Source organism: Macaca thibetana, chromosome 5, assembly GCF_024542745.1.
Source record: "Macaca thibetana thibetana isolate TM-01 chromosome 5, ASM2454274v1, whole genome shotgun sequence".
NCBI lineage: Eukaryota > Metazoa > Chordata > Mammalia > Primates > Cercopithecidae > Macaca > Macaca thibetana.
The window spans coordinates 120286602-120307645 of NC_065582.1; the positions used below are offsets into that span (position 1 = coordinate 120286602).

Genomic DNA, 21044 nt, shown 5'->3' on the forward strand with positions numbered 1-21044 from the left:
CTCAGGACCTGCCAAATAGCAAGACTAAAAGAGCTGTAACACAAACAGGAATGAAACATACCCCTTGCTGGCCACATTGTAGGCAAAAAGAGATAAAAGCTGCAGCCTTTTAGGGATCCCAGACCTGGGAGCTCCCCAAGCCAGGGCTGTGACTCCCTCTTTGGGACCCTGCGGTTCCTGTCATCTTCAAGCTTCCTGGGTGCCACCACATTCCCAGGTGCCAGCCAGAGAAGCCGCTTGCAGTGAGCTTTGTCCAGCCACAGCCTCACAGAGAGCCAGCACACCTGTGCCAGCACCTGGAGCTGCCCATCATGCTGCAGCCAGTGTGTCTGGCTGTGGGCAGTGACCAGACCCCGTGCTCACTCACACAACTCTCACAGCTCCATGCCTGGGTTGGCCTTGGTGGGCATGGGATCCAGGCGGGTAGCAGGAGGTGGGCAGTCTACCAGGTCAAGTGGGCAGAATGAGCCCAGTGGGCCAGAGCAAAACCTGAGCAAAGGCACCAACCTCTGGCCACAGAGGTTTCTGGCCAGAAAAGCAACACCCCCTAGGATCCCATATCACTAATAAACACTATTCTTTTTACATTTAAAAATTCTGAAACTTTCAAGGATCTATCTGCTACTAGTCAATCACTCAAATTAATTATTTCAGGTTTCCAAAGCATGTGCACAACGTAATAGCTTTCTCAGTAGTAACAGCCCCTTTATTCCACATTGTGTTTTCTATTTCCTTGTATATTCTTATAATCTCTCTGTGATTTCAGGAAGAACAAACATTATCATTGGAATTTTACAGATGAGAAAATGAAGACAAAGGCATGAGTCAATTATTTGGGTGGTTCTGTAGTAACTTAGTGGAGTCAGAATTGGTCAGGTAACACTCTCCCTTTTTTTTTTTTTTTTTTTTTTTTTTTTTTTTTGGAGATGGAGTCTTGCTTTGTCACGCCCAGGCTTGAGTGCAGTGGCGCAATCTTGGCTCACTGCAACCTCCGCCTCCTGGGTTCAAATGATTCTTCCCCCTCAGTCTCCCAAGCAGCTGGGATTACAGGCGCCCGCCACCAGGCCTGACTAATTTCTGGTATTTTTAGGAGAGACAGGGTTTCACCATATTGGCCAGGCTGGTCTTGAACTCCCGACCTCAAGTGATCCACCTGCCTCGGCCTCCCAAAGTGCTGGGATTACAGGCGTGAGCCACCGCGCCCAGCCTCAGGTAACTCTCAAATCAGTTTCTCCATTAGCATATTCTGCCTTTTAATTTAGTACAATTATTAAAATAAGCTGAAGTTCAGAAGCTGAGCCTATAAAAAACAAAAAGACCAGGTAGTCAATGAAAAATTTATGCTTCACTCTGGTTTCAGATAGTTCAGGCTTTTACATTCCTGACAAATTAACTATTTATTGGAAATTACACAGAATGCATCATGTAAGTTATCAGAATGGCCATTGTTTTACAATTTCTATTCATTTGCTTCCCCATCTAACAAAGAAGATGGATTAAGCACTTGTCAGGTTGCTCCCTTCTGGCTGGGAGAGGTCCTCAGCTTTATTCCCTAAGTAGCTGACTCGTTGTCACATCAGCAAACATCTGCCCATTCCATTACCTCACATTTTTTACTTCCTTATTTGGTTTCCTCTTGAAGAGTCAGCTAGACCCTTACAAGGGTAGAGTGTCCTGTTTCATGTCTGATAAAAATCGCTTGCCCTGAATCTCTTCTGTAACTCTCTTAGGTCTAGTATCCATTGAAATTTGTAGGGGAAATCTGTACTTGTCTGCTGGAAGAAGATGCTGTGAAAACAGCTTAGTGGACGAGGGTAAACAAGTTTCTCTCTAGCTGGCTGCCTTAGAATCTTTAATATGGTACCATAAGGAAGAGTTTCCGAGAAATGAATATCATAGCCAGAATTTTTAAGATGTGTTTGACTATAGAAACCTTTTTTAATTGGAGCCTTTTAAGAAATTAGAGATTTAAATTTGATTCTTAGCTCCTTTTAATTACTGAATTCCTCAACCCTTTTTGCGTGAATTTCACATCTATAAGGGTGAATTTGCATATGTCACTGGAATATAAAAAGAAATTAGTTACTTCTGGTAAAGGCAATAAAGATAGACCTTGATAAAGGTTCGTTCTCCTTAATTGAGGGAAGTGATAATGGTATAATGGGCTAAGGGTGAACAACAAAAAAAAAGAGAAAAGTGGAACAATGTACACATAGTTTCAGTGATGTTTTCCTAGACTGTGATTTTTTAAAGCATTAATGGTAAAATAACTCTAACGGCTTCAATGTTGGCTTGCCATTTTCCCAAATGCCCATAGTAAAAAAAGCTAACAAAAATTTTATGTCACCATATATAGAAACTATCAATAAAAGTATGTCAATAAATGAATTTGTGTTTTAGGAAGGTCCCACCCAGAAAAACAATTATTGCCAAACCCTTAGTATTTTCACTTGCTTAGTCACGGAGGCAGTGCCTAGCTGAGATTAGCCCTCTGTTGTAAATCCTTGCCTTTATTTTGGGATGAGTGCCAATCAGTTACTGTTGGGAAAACCACTGGATGACTAACTTCAGATGTGCTTACATTAGAGACTAATACACCTTGAAATGTCACATCTTTAACTTGAATTTTTTCATCTGAATTCTAGCTATTATTTGGAATGGAAATAATGACAAATAAATTTGAGATTAGTCAAAATATGAACCTAATAGAGAACTTCATATCACACAGAAGGGGACCTCCTTACCATTAACTTGAACTGATGAGGCATTTATTGGCAAGGCTCTTAAATTCCTCATCTTCTGATTTAAGAAGTTTTGAATTTTCTTCTCTCTTACTGCCCTTTGCTCAGTAGAGGGGAACTGGAACACCATAATGACATCTGCTTTCACACCATCTTCCTCTGGACTATGCCACACAAAAGAAAGGTACATTTTCAAAGAATACACCTAGAATTGTCCTTCAGCGTTTCCTGTATCTTCCTCCCTTGAATGATCCCTCACTTGCTGAGAGTGTCAAGTGCTGATTGTCTCATGTCATTCTGACCCAAGGTCATTTAATATGTTCCCTCTTCTAGCTTTCATTATGTTTTCAGTGCATTTCCCCCAATTAATTTGAAGGATTGTTACAGAAGCTAGGAATGACAGACGTAAAAAATCATCATCAAAATTATAAGCTTTGAGAGTGTAGAAGAAGCCTTCGTGTTTTCTTAGGCTAATCAACTGTGTATTTGATACCTGAATCACTTCTACAGGGTCCATGACAAATGGCCCTCTAATGACAGTGCAATAATTAAAAAGATAGTAAGTTTAATTTTCTAAAGAGGCTTGTTTCTCTTTGGTCAGCTCTGAGTTCATCGTTTTGAGTTGAAATATGTCTCCCTATATCTCCCATTCCATAAGGCCTAGGTCCACCAGTTGGAACAAACATAAAATAATTTCCTCCTCTAGCCCAAATATTTGAAGACAACAATATTGTGGTCCCTGAGTCTTCTCCAAATTAAACATGCCCAATTTCTTGAACTTTTATAATATAAACAGATTCAAGTTCTGTTACCTGAGGAACTAAACTTTTAAATACTCTCAAAATAGGAAAACCAATTACAGTTAAAAAAAAAACCCTGAAACTAATATATATTGATCTGTTATCTCTCCTATTGTTTTTAAACAAACAAACAAACAAAAAAAAAACTGCAAAAAACACTAGAGGCCCATCTCCCTGAATCTTTTTTGGCTAAAAGGAAATTCTGAGACAATTTATGTAATTTTGTTCATTTAGGCTCTGGAAATATAAAGATCTAAATAACTAGAATTTTATATCAAATTGGCAAACAGATGACTAATTTTACTTCTTAAATCTGAGGAATTAACATTTTTACCAAGTATTATATAGTGATGATGGCTACCATCCAAAGGACTTCACGAGAGTATGATAATGTTGCTACAATAATATGGTAAATGAGAATTTGAAAACAGAAAACATGAAATCTAGAAAGTTTTAGTATTTATATGCTTTTTCTCTCCTAAGTATTGTAGAAATTACCCAATTTATGTTATAAAATCCTTATGGAAGTCACTACTCAGTAAAGACATAGAGAACTTTGGAGTACACCTGCCAACAAAGCATTATTAGTCTATTGGTAAGAAAGTGATAATTATTTTCTTCAAATAAATCAAAATCTGAATATATTATTTTTCTTTAAGAAATATGAGTCATACAGGTTCATGCATTTATGTATATGACATGTATGTTCTACTATGTAATTTTTCAAAATAACACAATTGAAACTTCTGAGCAATATCTACAACTGATATGAGTCTTCCCCCTCCACCACAACAAAGAGAAAATTTATTACAACAGGAATATATTTTTGTTTAGGCATGCCTCATGTCGTTAGTTTTCATTAATTTGTGATCCCATTTTGTAGCCAAGTTTGCCTGCTTAACATGTTTGAAATAATATAGTTGTCAAAAGAATACAACTTGGTGCATGCAATGACAAGCTGCTGGGTTTTCCCCAGGTCACGGGTTCTGGTAAGTTCCAGGCCTCATAATAAGTTGATGGGGTTTGATTCCTGGTTCTGTCACTTTGGGAAACTGTCAGTTGGGGAACTTTGAACATATTTCTTACCCTCCCTGAATCTTAGTCTTTTTGTTGACAAAATGGTGGTCAGCCTTATACTCAAAGACTGCTTTAAAGACAATGTTTATGAAAAATTGTAGCCAAAAGCCTAGTCCATAGAGACATACAATACATGAGGGTCCCTGTCTCCTTTGTTCCTTTTCCCTCCAGTCTTGTGATTCCACTTTTGCCCAACCATACATACGTCAGTCTGACTACTTGATTCTTGATATAGTTCTTCTTCCAGGCTGAATCTATAAATATCTCATCCACCTGTTATATAACAAGAGGGAAGCTACGTGTTAGTAATATCTTTTATAATAAGAATATGTCTTTGATTAATGTTAAAGCAATGGAAAATTTTTTAACAGAACTAATATCATTATTTAAATTGGTGGATCTTAGCCTTCACAGTGCAACAGAATCATTTGCTGAATTAAAAAAAATTGTGGCCGGGCGCAGTGGCTCACGCCTGTAATCCCAGCACTTTGGGAGGCCAAGGCGGGCGGATCATGAGGGCAGGAAATCGAGACCATCCTGGCTAATACGGTGAAACCCCGTCTCTACTAAAAATACAAAAAATTAGCCGGGCGTTGTGGTACGCGCCTGTAGTCCCAGCTACTTGGAGGCTGAGGCAGGAGAATGGCGTGAACCGGGGAAGCGGAGCGTGCAGTGAGCCAAGATGGCGCCACTGCACTCCAGCCTGGGCGACAAAGCGAGACTCCGTCTCAAAAAAAAAAAAGAAAAAAAAAAAGAAAAAAAAATTTATGGATGCCAGAGACCCTCTCCAATAATTTTGATTTTGATTGGTCTAGAGGGGACGTAGGCACTCATATTTTTAAAAAAACCTACCCAAGTAATTCTACTGTGCTAGAGCAGGTTTCTGGAGTAGAAGGTATCTTGCTAAAACACGATAGAAGGAGTAGCAGAGAGATACAGAGCAGAGATGGGATATTCAGGGAGGCTTTGAGTGGTGACAAAGAAAACCCTGCCTCAGTCCTGGATCTGAGCCTATGCTACTGCTCACAAACTGGGCAACCTTGGCAAAGTTACTGAATCAATTTGAGCCTCAGTTTTCGAACCTGTAAAACAAAGATATTGGTCTGCTACTCATAAGGCTATGAAGGTTAAACACATATAAAATGCTGGGTAAGATTTGATAGTTAATTGCTGATGGTCCTCTAGCCTCCATCCTGGCATTATAGGTCTTAGCTCTGCAGGTCTTCACTTATAACGGGTAAGGAGGAGGCATTAGGGATTTAGGAGAGAGCCAAACTTTTAAAATTGTTGTTGATTGTGGACCCTAGGGTAAATCAGGGAGGAAAAAAGGATTAGGTGGTATTCCAGTATTAGCTCAAATTTGTTACTCAGTTTATGTCACCAAAGTCGGAGAAGCAAAGCCACTGCTTTTAGTTCATATGCCTGGCTTTAATCTACTGCCACAGTATTGTGATGCTGTGGTCTATCACACCTGGCATTTGGCTTGCAGTATCCCCTAGCACTCACTTCATAGAAATAGTGTCATCTCAATGTGGGATGGGGAACTACAGTTCATGTTGGACAGAGGAACCAAATGTGCACACAAAATATCCTAAATTCTCAAGGAATGAGAAGAAAAACCAACTGTCATGACTGAAACACACACACACACACACACACACACACACACACAAATATCGGGAAAACTGTTTCAGGGATCAAGAAACAAGTTATAACTTCCTTAGCACACTCAGGAATTCATAAATACTTCATCAGGAACTGAATTATTTGATTTCTTCTTTAACTCTTATTCCGTAAAATAAGAAATATTTTCATTCCTATTAGAAATCTGTGACTCAGAGGCAGTATGTGAATTTCCCTGGCATCATACAGATACTAGTAAGCTGGGACTGAAACCCAGGTCTTCTATCTGTAGGGTGCTCCTCTTCCCACTCAATCACACAACCACCCTGTTAAATGTGATGTAAATTTTACTTCAGTTTCTTTCATAGAACACATAGTAATAAGTTATCAAATAATTTATTAGCCTAAAGTATAAAACTTGTAGAGATATAGATTTGGTAATAGCCTTAAACTTAAGATCAAAGATAGCATTTAGAAAATAAATTGCTAGTATCCAAAATATGTCTTTATTGGTACTTAAAGAAAGAAAGCCTAAATGGGCTGAGGTGGTGTGGGGCTTATATGCTAGAAACAAAATTCTTTTGGAAGACATGTTTTTGAAAGGGTGACTTTGTTATAATAATTTCTCTCTCATCACCCACAGCCAGCTCTACTACTCAGTATGGAGGCAGAGGAGTTCCCCCCTCTACAAAAAAAAAGGCAAACAAAATGGAACAGGGAGAAAAGTGATACAATTTAGAAGGAAGAAAAGTAAATAGCAGTTGGGTATTTAAAGAAGTTTGTTTTGTAATTACCCTCTGAATAAGTTCAATCACAATTGATTCCTGGCCATTTGTAACTTGTTGGTGAAGGCATTGGATTAAGTTTTTGACTCTGGATAACATCATCAATCTGGCAAGGTGCCTGCTATGAATATCTAAACCAAGCATCAATTTTATCTTTGAATGGTTAGGTTGTCTGGGAAGATAGGAGCTGAAAAAATAACATAAGAAGAATCTAGGCAGAAGAAAGTTTGGTGATCACAATAATAAAAAGGATTCTTCTTTATAAAATTCTAGGACCCTCTCTCTAGAAAAGTCTCATTTACTAGATCTGAGGAGGGCTTGGAATCTTTAGGTGATACAGGTAGTCTGAGGACAACGCTTTGAGAAATGGGGTAGAGGGACTGGTAAAAAGAATTCTTATAAAATGAATTTACAACAGGAGGAAAATCAGAAAAAACATGAACATAAGTTTTATTGTTGAATGGAGCTTATGTATAAACTAGCTTTCTAAAGACCTGGAAATTGTTTCCATGGCAGATGATGGCTTTCATTATTAGAAGCATTCTCTCCGCCAACGTTCTGGCATTCCAAGTTCCCAGAAGTTTCAGAGAAACTTATACATTTAAAGCTGTGTGCCAGCTTGTTATAAATCTATATCTATGCAACCTAATAGCATTAGCAGTTTGTAAATCTATCCTACCTCCTTCTTTAGGGCATTTCTAGAATTTTGTACTTGGAGTTTGTCTCCTAGCATTGAACAGAAGACCCTCTTTCAGGGTAGTATCTCTTTCTGCTTGATGATTTTGACATGCTAGAAATTACACTGAGATTAAGTTCCAAGAGGGCAATTGAAGATTAGTTGGGTGTTTAATGAAAGAGTGAGGGAGAGGCTGTCAACTCAAACAAACAGACTCACCCAGCCATTCAGCTCTCATTCCTGAATTAACTCTGTTTATACATGTTGCCTGCTTTTCTCTGCAGATGCTTCCTGGCTGGCTCCCCTTACAGCAGTCTATGTATTCACTTAGGGAGTGTTTTGTGGCTAACACTGCAAACCGCAGGTACATATGTCACCAAAGACTGGCATATGGAATGTAAATGAAATATAAAAGCTGTTTTTTCCAACATAACACCAGGTGAGCTCCTTAGCTTTAAAGAAACCAAAACTATGCTGTGAAAAAAACTTTACATCCTATTGCTTTCTCCTAATTACAACATGAGTAATATGCAAAGGATATTATGTAAGAGGGCTTTTAAAAAACACTTTTCGCCTTAAATAAAGCTTCACTGAAGTTTCATTGCCACAAGGATTGAACTCAAGGTAGAAATAGAGAATTTGAGCTTTGGAGCCTCTGTTCACAATGTCAGACATTCAAGGTCCTCTCCCTCTGTGACAAACCTGCCCGGCCCCATCTTCAACACCACCAGTTCTTTCAGGCGTGGCCCTCATTTTCCTGCATACTCGCCCCTCTCAGGCTGTTCCTTTGGTCTGTAGCAACCTTCTCATTCTGCAAGTTCTATGTTCCTGAATCACAACTATCCTTCAAGGTCAATCTCAGATAATACCTTCTTTGGGGATATTCATTAATCTCAAACTAATCTGTCTTCCTTCTGTCTCAATTTTTCTAATTCCTCTTACACCTTCTATTCTTTAATGTAGACATTCATTATATATTTATGCAATATATTCACTATATATTTATTCAAATATATAGTCTCTTTTGTTAAATGGCAAACCCTTTATGCATAGAGCTGGCAATTTATCTTTTCATACTCTAGAAAATAGCATAGTGATTTGCATGTGTTGGTTTGAAGTATATTTTTGTTGAATAAACAAATGAATAAAAAGGTGAGAATTTATTTATCAGAAAGTTTTGCATTTACCAGGAAAATTTTACAAGACTTTTTAAAGTGTTTGCTTTACATCAGGTTGAGATCAATGCTCCTAGAAAAAAAAGAAAATTGCACATGAATTATTGGAAGGGATTTTTTTCCCTGTTTGTGGACATTTTCAGGTAATTGATTATTTGTGGAAGGCTCCTCCTTGGTAAGACTGTAATAATTATAATAGTAGGAATCACTGTTGTCTGCCATATATGCACCAAGCACAGACGTCATTGTGTTTGAACTCATTTGCTTTCAAATCAACCCTCTAAGGTGAGTACTATGATTATCCACATTTCATAGAAGAGGAAGTGACTTGCCCAAGTTGACACAGCAGTGAGCCACAGAGCTCACTGAAACAAGGGCCATGTAGCTTCAGAGCCTGTTAATGCCTTCATAGTGCCTGCCTCAAGATGAGCATGCAGGTAGGTTCTCACTAAGACCTCCTACCCACTGATGGACAGCAAGCAGTTTGTAAGTGGATCAGAAACTGTTGCACCCCTCTCCAAAGGCAGCCTATTTTCTTTACTCCCCAAAAATAAGAACCATAACCTTGGTAGTTTTTACTGCAATCCTTTAAAATTTGTGTCATATCCATATAAAACTCCAGGTGTTTTTTTGATCCAAGAAGTCAGCTATGAACCATTCTCTCAGGCCTGGATAGAGGTTAGTCAACCAGAGCACTGAGTGATGTTCACAGAATTTTGAGGCTTATTAGCCTTCTTGGGGTCAGGTCTAACTGACCAGTGTCATACATGCTGTGTGGGTGTGGAGGATGCCATGAAACTGTGACTTTCAGATCACCCTAAACAAAGAGGTAATCAGATCATCAAATGGGATGTGATACTTTGTGATGCCATCAGTCATTTCTTTGATTGCACTGGTCCTTCTTCAATGTTTCTTTGTGGAATGTCAGAAGGAAATGGACAGACATCTGTGACTAATCACATGTAACAAGTAGCAATATATGAGATATCCATATCCCAAATTGGTTTACATTTCTGAAATTATGAGGCAAAATATTTATAGAATTTAAAAGTTTGCAATTTAGGATTTTAAAGAATAAAGTATTAACTTTCGGTGTACCACAAAAACCTAGATCTTTGAATTGCTTTTTTAAAAGAGGAAAATATCTCATTTGGATCTATTTAAAGCTGTACTAAAAATATTTAAAACCAGGATACCCAAAGCAAGGGAAGGTCATTATTTAGAAAGTTCATGTCCTCTCCAGATTTGTTGTCTTCTAAATCTCTCAATTTGATTCGTTTATGAGAGAGAATCATTTTTCTTAGCCTTTTATAGTGCCTAACATGACATCATGCTGTATTTGCTGAATGATGAATGATGAACTACATAGATCCTCTTGTGAAGACTATGCTGTATTTATAACTTTATCAGGAAATTTAGAAATAGTTCATATTACTTCTTTTCTCAAAAAACTTCCCTCAAAAAGCATACTCATTCACATCTTTCTTCCAATTGTAGATTGTTCACACTAGATATATATACCTACGTCAATATATCCATCAGTTTCCTTCATCTCTCTCTATTACAGTTCCTTCTACCTTTGCCTTCCTCACCAAAAACTGATACAGGGAAATGAGAACGAGAATATTTTTCTATAGTAAGTGTATCTAATGTATCTGTCAAGAAAAAGTGAGCTAGCACAGCATAGAGGATTTATAATCTTTATGGATTTAAAAAATTAAATGAGAGAAGAATTGATTTAGATTTTAATAATTTTCTCTTCTATCTTAGCTGAGTCCTTTCCTGACAGTAGAACAATTTAGTGGAAAGAGCACATGTATGGAGTTACCTAGATGACTTCAAATCTCCCCTCCATCATTTTCCAGCTATGGACCTTAATTTCAGAAGCTTGGTTCTCTTACCTGTAAAGAGGAGATAACAGTGCCTTCCTTGTGGTGTTACATCCATGTTGCTGCAAAGGACATTATTTCATTTTTTTTTTATGGCTACATAGTATTCCATGGTGTGTGTGTGTGTGTGTGTGTGTGTGTGTGTGTGTATATATATATAAAATATATATGTATATAGATACCACAATTTGTTTGTCCAATCCACCACTGATGGGCATCTAGGTTGATTCCACATCTTTGATATTGTGAATACTGTGGTAATTAATGTGACAGTGCATCTGTCTTTTTGGGAGAAAAGTTTATTCTCCTTTGGGTATACACCCAGGAAGAGGATTGCTGGATTGAGTAGTAGTTCTATTTGGTACTTTGAGAAGTCTCCAAACTGCTTTCCACAGTGGCTGAACCAATTTACATTTCCAACAGTATTGAAGCATTCTCTTTCTTCCACAGTCTCATCAGCATCTGTTATTTTTTTACTCTTTAATAATAGCCATTCTAACTGGTATGAGATAGTATCTCACTGTAGTTTTGATTTGCATTACTCTGATGATTACTGACGTGGAGCAGTTGTTCATATGTTTCTTGACTGCTTTGTATGTCTTCTTTTGAGCAGCGTCTTTTCATGTTCTTTGCCTACTTTTTAATGGGGTTATTTGGTTTATTTTGCTTGATGAGTTGTTTAAGTTCTTTACAGATTTTGGACATTAGACCTTTTCAGATGCATGGTTTGCAAATATTTTCTCCCATTTTGTAGGCTGTGTGTTTACTCTGTTGATAGTTTCTTTTATTGTACAGAAGTTCTTTAGTTTAATTAGGTCCAACTTGTCAATTTTTGTTTTTGTTGAAATTGCTTTTGATGACTTAGTCATAAATCCTGTGCCAAGACTGATGTCTACAACATATTTCCTAGGCTTCCTTCTAGGGTTCTTACATTAATTGTTTGTGGTCTTACATTTAATTCTTTACTCTATCTTGAGTTAGCTTTTGTATGTGGTGATAGTTAGGGGTCCAATTTCATCCTTCTGCTTCTGACTAGCTAGCTATTCCAGTACCATTTATTAAATAGAAAGTTCTCTCTCCATTGCTTATTTTTGTTAATTTTATCAAATATCAGATGGCTGTAGATGTGTGGCTTTATTTCTGGGTTCTCTATTCTGTTCCATTGGTTTATGTGTCTGTTTTTGTACCAGTACCATTCTGTTTTGATTACTATAGCCTTAAATTATAGTTTGAAGTTGGGTAGTGTGATGCCTCTGGCTCTGTTCTTTTTAATTAGGAGTGCTTTGGTTATTGAGGCTTTTTTTTTTTTTTTTTTTTTTTTTTTTTAAGTACTGTATGAAGTTTACGAAAGCTTTTTCTAATTTTGTGTGGAAAATTATGTTGGTAGTTTTGTACAAATAGCATTGAATCTGTAGATTGCTCTGTGCAGTAGGGCCATTTTAACAATATTGATTCTTCCAATCCATGAGCGTGGAGTGTTTTTCCATTCATTTGTGTCATCTCTGATTTCTTTCAACAATGTTTTGTAATTTTCCTTATAGAGATCTTTTACCTCCTTGGTTAAATGTATTCCTAGGTATTTCATGTGTGTGTGTATGGCTACTGTAAATGGGATTGTGTTCTTGATTTGGCTCTCAGCTTGGACATTATTGTTTAGAAATGCTACTGAATTTTCTACATTGATTTTGTATCTTGAAAATTTACTGAAGTTGTTTATCAGTTTTGGAATCTTTTTGTAAAGCCTTTAGGGTTTTCTAGGCATATAATCATATTGTCAGTAAAGAGAGATAATTTGGCTTCCTCTTTTCCTATTTGGATGTCTTTTACTTCTTTCTCTTGCCTGATTGCTCTTTCTAGAACTTCTAGTACTATGTTGAATAGCAGTAGTGAGAGTGAACATTCTTGTATTGTTCCTGTTCTTAAGGAGAGTGCCTCCAGCTTTTGCCCATTCAGTGTGATGATGGCTGTGGGTTTGTCAAAGATGGCATTTATTATTTTGAAGTATGTTTCTTTGATGCCTAGCCTGTTAAGGGTTTTTATTATCAAGGGATGTTTAATTTTATCTAAGCTTTTTCCACATCTATTGAGATGATTGTATGATTTTAATTTTTAATTTTTTAATTTTTTTTGAGATGGATTTTTGCGCTGTCACTCAGGCTGCAGTGCAATGGCGTGATCTCAGCTCACTGCAGCCTCTGCCTCTTGGGTTCAAGTGATTCTCCTGCCTCGGCCTTCCGAGTAGCTGGAATTACAGGCACCTGCCACCATGCCACCATGCCCGGCTAATTTTTGTATTTTTAGTACAGATGGGGTTTCACCATGTTGATCTCAAACTTCTGACCTCAGGTAATTTGCCCACCATAGTCTCCCAAAGTGTTGGGATTACAGATGTGAGCCACTGTGCCTGTATAATTGTATGGTTTTTGTTTTTAATTGGGTTTATGTGGTAAATCACATTTATTGATTTACATATGTTGAACCAGTCTTGCATCACAGAAATAAAGACTACTTGATTTTGGAAAATTCACTCTTTGATGTGCTGCTGGATTTGGTTTGCTGGTATTTGGTTGAGGATTTTTATATCTATGTTCATCAGGGATATTGGCCTGTAATTTTTCTTTTTTCATTGTGTCTTTGTCAGGTTTTGGCATCAGGGTAATGCTGACTTCATAGAATGATTTAGGAAGAAGACTCTTCTCAATTTTTTGGAATAACTTCATTAGAATTGGTCCTAGCTATTTCTTGTATGTCTGGTAGAATTTGGCTGTAAATCCTTCTAGTTTGGGCCTTTTTTTCCTTTTGGTTGGTAGGTTTTTAAAATTATTGATTTAATTATGAACTCAATATTGGTCTGTTCAGGGTTTCAATTTCTTTCCTATTAAATCTTGGAAGATTGTGTTTTTCCAGGAATGTACCCATTTCCTCTAGATTTTCTAGTTTATCTACATAGAAGTGTTCATAATAGTCTCACATGATCTTTTGTATTTCTGTGGGATTGGTTGTAATGTTACCTCTGTCATTTCTGATTGTGCTTATTTGTATCTTCTCTCTCTTTTTTTCTTTGTTAATCTAGCTAGCAGTCCAGACTGGTTTTGGCTGACTCACAGAGGACGCATAGTAAGGGTTTCGTGTCCTCAGCTTCACCTTTTAACATCAAATGGCTGAAAACTCCACCCTTGGATCATGCTAATGCCACCATTTTTTGAACATGCAAAACAGTAAGAGGCATAAAGCTCAATTGCACATGGTCATGTTTCTCCTTTCATAAGTATTTGTGACTTCCACTAGAACTTATTGAACATGTATACTTAGCCAGCTCATTCAGCATAAATTCCTGGCTTATCCTTCCCTCCCTCGAAGTGCATGCTCTCAGCTTCTGCTGGATGCCATGCTTCTCTGCCTGCAGGATGACCAGCCTACAGTAATCAGACATCAGTAATGTCTGATTAATGGACTCTTCTCTGAAGGATGATATGAGAGATGAGATATATCTGCTCCACTATCTCAGGGAACAGGGATGGATTATAGCAGTATCTAAATATGAACTCATTTTACTTTTGCATCTCAATTTGCATTCAAATCAGTAAAGCCCAAAGAGAGGAAGAACAGGACCTGCCACCTGTCTTCCTTGGTTGTCTAATTAGCACCCATGTAGGACAGAAAGAAGAATCTGGTTGTATTCATCGGGATTTAGCAACAATAAACAGGTGTGGCTCAGGATGAGGCATAAACTCTTCCCGTAATTCTTCTAAAGCTAACCTGGTGGGAGATGGGAGGAGAAAAACACCTGTCTTATTTAAACAGAGTTAAAATAATATAAAGCCTTTTCTGACCATGGGAATCTTTGTCCGGTTTTGAAGTTTTTCTGTACTTACTGTGCTCGACATATAATTTAGCCCTTAATTACATCATGTCATGATACTCAGTTCCATGTGTGTTACTCACATCTCTCCAAAAAGATTGGAAGCAGTTTGAGGAGACAGATCATGTTTCCTCTTCTGCAAGACCCAGGTGCCAAGAAATGCATGCAATGAGCTCAATAATCACATCACATGTTAGGAAAAGCCAAGATATTTTAGCTATTTATATTTAAAAACTGGCTCACTATATGAATTAAAAAACTGAATCTACCTAACCTCTCATCCAAAGGTGGATTCCACATGTACTAGAGACCTAATGTAAAAGATAAAACTATAAGGTTAATAAATAACATAGTAAAATATTTTTATGTCTTAGAAGGGAAGGAGGACTTCTTAAAGAAAAGCTTCAAAATACAATCATAAGGCAAAACAGTGAAAAAATGATTACCTCAGTTACAGATTTCTGTTTTGTAAAGAACAACATGGTCAATATTAGTAGAAGACAGAATGGATAAGTGCAGTGTCTACAACCAACACACTATCAATATCTAGAAAATGTAAAGAACTTCTGCAAAGCAATACAAATAAGGTAAAAAATGAAGTCTAACAGAAAAATAGGCAAAGAATATGTACAGGCAATTTATAGAAATGAAAGTCCAAAAAGTTAGTAATTATACATAACAATGCACAAACTCATTAGTAATTAGAACATGCAAAGTAAATCACAGATAAAATACTACTTTATACTTATTAGTGTGGCAAATTCAGAAAGTCAAATAATTTGAAGTGCTGTGGACTGAATGTTTATGTTCCCCTGAAGTTTATATTTTGAGATCCTAACTCTCAAAGTGATGATAGAGGAGATGGGGCCTTTGGAGGAGAGTTAGGTCATGAGGGTGGAGTTCTCATGAAAGTCATTCGTGTCCTTACAAAAGAAAGTTCTCTTATGGCTTCTGCCATGAGGGACACAGCAAGGTGGTGTTCTATGAACCAGGAAGCAAGCCCTCACCAGACATCTGCTAGATCCTTGATCATCTTCATCTTGGAACCTTCAGCCTCCAGAACTATGAGAAATAAGTGTTCATTGTTTAAGATACCCAGCCTATGGGATTTTTTTGTTGTAGTAGCCTAAACATACTAAGATACTAAGTGTTGGTTAGATGTGGGGACATGAAATCCTCATGCATTGTAGATGGGAGTGCACACTGATTCAGCCATTTTGAAGAGCAAACCTGCGCCAAATGGTCAAATTAAGTATATGTGCATTCAATGACCTAGTAATTCTGCTTCCAGAAGTACTTGCATGGTCTATAAGGGGGTAAGTAGGAGTCTGTTTAGTGTGGCATTTCTTGGCATGACAGGCAGGTAAAGTATAGTAGATACACACTATGAATTAGCAGTTAACAGCAATAAACTAAAGGTATATATAGTAACATAGATCTTTTTAAAAGTTCTCAGTAAAAAGAGGTGAAACAAAAGTGATTTATAACACAAAATGTAAGTTAAAAGCATGTGCATGCAAAACAGCAAAACATATTTTTGTAAGAATGAATACAAACAAAAGAATACCTCATGAAACAGAATGGTTGCCTGGAAGGGGGAGGGTAAGCGCTTATGCTATGGTGATAAAGGAGGATAAATAAATAATGCAGGTACCCATGATGATAATATGTCCTTATTTAACTTAGTCTTAGCCTTTGAAGGAACACATGCTTAGCTGAAACTTAAAAGTCCATTTTTAAATAGAGTTTCTGTTCATCATGCACTTCTGCTTTTCTCTCACTTCTTTTAGAGCCTTTGCATTCTTGTCCATTTACTTCAGTGAAGACAGAATTGCTTAGTTAACTTACAACAACAACAGTAACCATAGTGTTGGCCATAAAACATCAATTAAACAAATTTCAAAAATTCCCAGTAAATTGTAACATTTTCCATCATTCAAATAATGTGTTTATCTTTTTAACTAAGGCAAGTTAAGAGTTTTCTTTTTTTACATTGAGGAGGTTATGTGGAGTCACTTAGGACTGGAGGAGTAGAGGAGGTATTTGGGTGTATAGGTGCAGGCTCCAAGTTCATCCTAGCATAACTCAAGAATTGATTGCAAATGCTCTTTTATAAGATGCTCTGCATGTGAAAGAATGAAGAATCTATATCAATCTGTAGACATTAACTATTGGTTGGGAAAGATGAAACCACAAAATTAAAAAATTGTGCATGATTTAATGTTAACTGAAAATAGAGATTATAAACTCTACGATATTATTGTAAATATGATGCCATTAGGTATACTATGGACAAAGAGCAAATGATCACAGGAAGAAATGATAAATGATTTGAGAAAGAAAGTGTCTTAAAAATGGTTCTTTGACTAAAACAAACCAACACATTTGTCCTTTCTTTCTTTTTAAAATAACTCTCTGCTTCTGTGCTTCCTTGTCAGAAAAATTAATTTAAACCTCGTTATCGAGTGAGAGTTCATGGGCATTCTGAGTGGAATGATTATATAACTGAGTGTGCTTTTTTCTTTTTGGGAGCAGTCTTGCACTTTAGCTTTAACAAAATTATTAGCATTTGACTTGATTACTACAAAGTAAGTCTGAGTTTTTGTCTTTATCAATACACTTACAAGATGAATGTAAATTCTGAAAATACTCAAAATCTTAAAATGCAGTCTTACAAAAAAGTGTGTGGACTTATAAAAACTAGTTTTGGTATGATTAGGCTTTTCTTCTGGGGAAACTAAGTGGAATTGGGGAAGAAATGGGCTAGGATATCTTGGCCTCAATTCTCTTACCTTTAAATAAGGTAGTTGAGTTAGAAAGGGGGGCTTATTAGAATCACCCATTTGTTAGACATGCAGATTCCCTTACTCCCCTCTCCCGACCTACCCATCTCATCAGACTCTGATTAAGCAGATCTGGGATGCGGCCTAGCAATCTGCAAGATGATTCTAATGTGGGTGGTCTGAAAATCATGTTTTTAGAAATGGAGAAATGATCCACAAAATTCCTTCCACTTACATTATTCTGTGATAAAAAGAAGTTTACCTGACTCACCAAATTTTCGGTCGTCTCTCGTAAGTCCTTAAGTTGATATGTGTTGCTTTGTCCAAAATTGTTATTGATTTGTGGATCTAAAATTTTAAAGGAGCCATGATAGTACTCCATTTTTTGGTCTGTAATGGAAATGAAAAATAGGAAACTAAATGGTTTGGACAAAGATTTCAGAACCCAATTATAGTGGGGCCAATATAAAGTCTTGAATATGTCCCTGAGCTCCTTCATATTTGAATTTTGTTTTAAAAAATTAATGTTTTATATTAATTATAATAGCTGCCATTTATTGAGTTTCTACAATATGCCAGACACAGTCCTGTGCAGTTTTCATGAATTAGCTCATTTAATCCTCACACCAGCTCTCTAAGATTGGTATCATCTTCATTTTACAGATAAGAAAAGTAAGGCACAGAGGCGTTAAGTAACTTGTTCTATAACTAGTAGGTGGCCTGTCCAAGCTTTAAATCCAGTCTAGCTGTAGATCCTGAACATTTCATTGCTACATTGCTCCTTGCTGAGTTGAAATGTGTACCACCATACACTCTAGTGGAAGTAGAGATAAGTGAATGTCCTTGTGAATTTTGATTTGTAACAAGACTGTCAGGCACACTAAGAAAAACTTGAAAAGAAAGTGTAGAGAGGAGCTGTCTTGAGATTGAAGACGAGACTAGTGTGCAACAGGGATAAATCTATTAGGAAATATAAGAAAGGAAAGTAGTTGGGACTCCTAAGGAATTTGGTAATCTGAGGAGTAAGGCCCAGAGTGGGTAAGACAGCTACAGAGTTAAAGATAGAGAATGGAATAAACACAAGACAACCTAAATCCTTGAGAAGCCTGGCTCAGGGAAGAGGCAGTGGGTTTCCAGACTACAAATCAAGGAAAGAAACAGGGATATCAGGAAGGCATATGTCTTAAGTGGGAAATCTCTGACCTTGGAATATCTTTTTGGACGTCCTGATTACTTATCCATGTAAGTCATACTGTTATCAAACCTTACTCTCATTGGGCTTTTATGCAACCACATAAACAGACCTGAGAATCTTTTGCCAATGGTATAAACTACAGCTGGAGTTGTCATATAAGGCCTAGGACTATGATCTTAAGCCCTTTAAGGCTCCAGATAGAGTCTTTGCTCCCCCATTTAGTCTGTGGAAGGTGACAACAGATAAGACCATTAAAGTGAGCAGCCTGAGTTATTTATCACATACATTCATGTGAGAGTGACATTGTAGAGATTTGTCAAAAAATATAAATGGCTTGTATTCTCAGAAAGAGACTCAATATGAAAAAAGAATCTTGAAACGCATTATTTGTGTAATTACAAGTATATTTATTGATAAAAATATACTCCCTGAATATTTTTTTGGCAAGAGTAAATTTTTTTCTCTAAAAATAAATGATAATATTGTGTCATACTATAGGTTTTCAATCATTTTAAAATTCCTTATTTTATTAGACAAGTGCTTTTCTTTTGCCTTAGAAATGTTGGACAGAAAATGATGGTTCATGAGTAAAAGAGCCAATTTTAATAACTAATTTATCATACCTTTACATTTTAATATATAATAAGTGATGAGTTGTTTATTATAATTACTAGTAAGTTTCAGACGATTACAATTTTTGATCTTTTTGTGTAGATTCTCACACAAATCTAGATTGAGAGTTCTAAGGAAATTGGAAATCTGTCTACTTTGATTAAGCTGTATCCTGAGTATCCAGAAAAGTAGTCACATATAATAAGCATTTAGTACTTGCTTATTGATGAAATGACTGAAACAATTAAACATACTCTGTGGAAATTTGCAGGTAAATGTGCAATTTTTTAGATGAAATTACATTTACATATATGTAAATGAAGCTTTGCTGAAAAATAAAATCATATAGAGTGAAATCCTTAATTTTACTTACGAAATACTAGGAAGTGAACCAGGAGACCTATGGTCACTGCCACCACTGTCAGGGACAACACAATGAGAACGGCAATCATCCATGGCTTCAGATACCTTCTTTGGGTGCCAAATCCTACCGTCCTGCAAAAAGGAAGGGCCCACTGGTCACTCTCAGATAGTAATGCTGCAGGTTTTCAGCTCTCCTTAGACAAGTTCAAGCTGCTGTAGCCTGCCTTTCCCTGCAACAAGTTGTTGGTCTTTAATTTTGTTCAACGTCATCTTGGCCTGAGGAGATGTGTTTAAAAAAAAAAAATCAGGATCTGGGAATCCTAATGTTGCTCCTGGTTTCTATTCTACAGGCATTTGATGGCCTCTTTGTGGCAGTCAGGAATGGTTTCTCTTAGCAGCATGGTTCAAGGTGGCACATATGCTTGAAAAGGGACCATTCCGCCTTTCTACAGCACTTTATTATCTCTTTCATCTATCTATCACTTTAGAGTTTACGAAGTGATTTTAAATCTATATTATTTTTATCTTTTATCTTTTATTTTTAACTATTATGAAAATGTTCAGACATAAAAAATTACTAAGAATATTATAATTGAACATCCATATATATATTATTATATATATATAATTATATATATATAACATCCATATATATTATATATATATAATATATATAATGTTATTACATCAATTGTTAACACTTTTGCCATATTTGGCTCATTTGTTTTTTTCTGCTGCTCTATTTTAATGGGAAATAAGACATCATGTCTTTTTACCAAATCATTGTTATAAACAATTAGGATATGTCCAACATAACCATGATACTATTAACACTCCTAAAAAATTAATAATATATCTGCCATATCATCTAATGCCCAGTCCATCTTCAATTTCCCTCCATGGTTTCATTATAATTACAAATGGTTTGTAAAAGCCAGGACATAATCAAGGACCGTGTAGTGCACTTGGTTGTTATGCCTTTTTAATCTCTTTTAATCTAAAAGAGTCCTGCTTCTTTTTGAGTTTTTAATGACATTGACCGTTGAAGAGATCAAGCTAACCGTCCTTTAGAACATCTTACTTTCTGGACTTGTCTGAATGCTTTCCTGTGGTATTATTTAACTTGTTCTTCTATATCCCTCATTTCCTATAAATTGGATTACCTTTAGATTTTCTTTAGATCTAAAGTCTCGATTAGATTTTGGTTAAATTCATTTGGCAAGAATACTTCAAAGGTGGTGCTGTGTATTTTATATTACATCACACCAGGAATAAAAATTTTTCCACAATTTTGGAGGAAAAAATAACTCTGCTGTTCTTCTGGCACCTATGACCAGCAACAGCACTTATCACATTGAATCAAATATTAGTTTGCGTGTATGTTCACTTACAGATAGCTTCTCAATGGGCTACATTAATCTTGTTCATCTTTTTACCACTAAGACCCAATAAGGCACCTGGTA

At 36.5% G+C, this 21044-nt stretch overlaps 1 protein-coding gene across 3 annotated transcripts in view; it reads right to left on the minus strand.

The window, feature by feature from the left end:
- Positions 1–21044, minus strand: part of TMPRSS11A (transmembrane serine protease 11A) — a 63019-nt gene that overhangs the window by 21703 nt on the left and 20272 nt on the right. Inside the window, exons 2-5 of one of the 3 annotated variants that reach the window (XM_050790012.1) lie at positions 19592–19713; positions 17674–17801; positions 4824–4891; positions 2745–2905 (exon numbers count right to left, since the gene is read on the minus strand). In XM_050790012.1, the coding sequence (XP_050645969.1) occupies positions 2745–2905; positions 4824–4891; positions 17674–17801; positions 19592–19713 (479 nt within the window). Of the gene's footprint in view, positions 1–2744; positions 2906–4823; positions 4892–17673; positions 17802–19591; positions 19714–21044 lie in introns of those variants that run through there. The other 2 variants (XM_050790013.1, XM_050790014.1) reach the window with 2 other exon arrangements.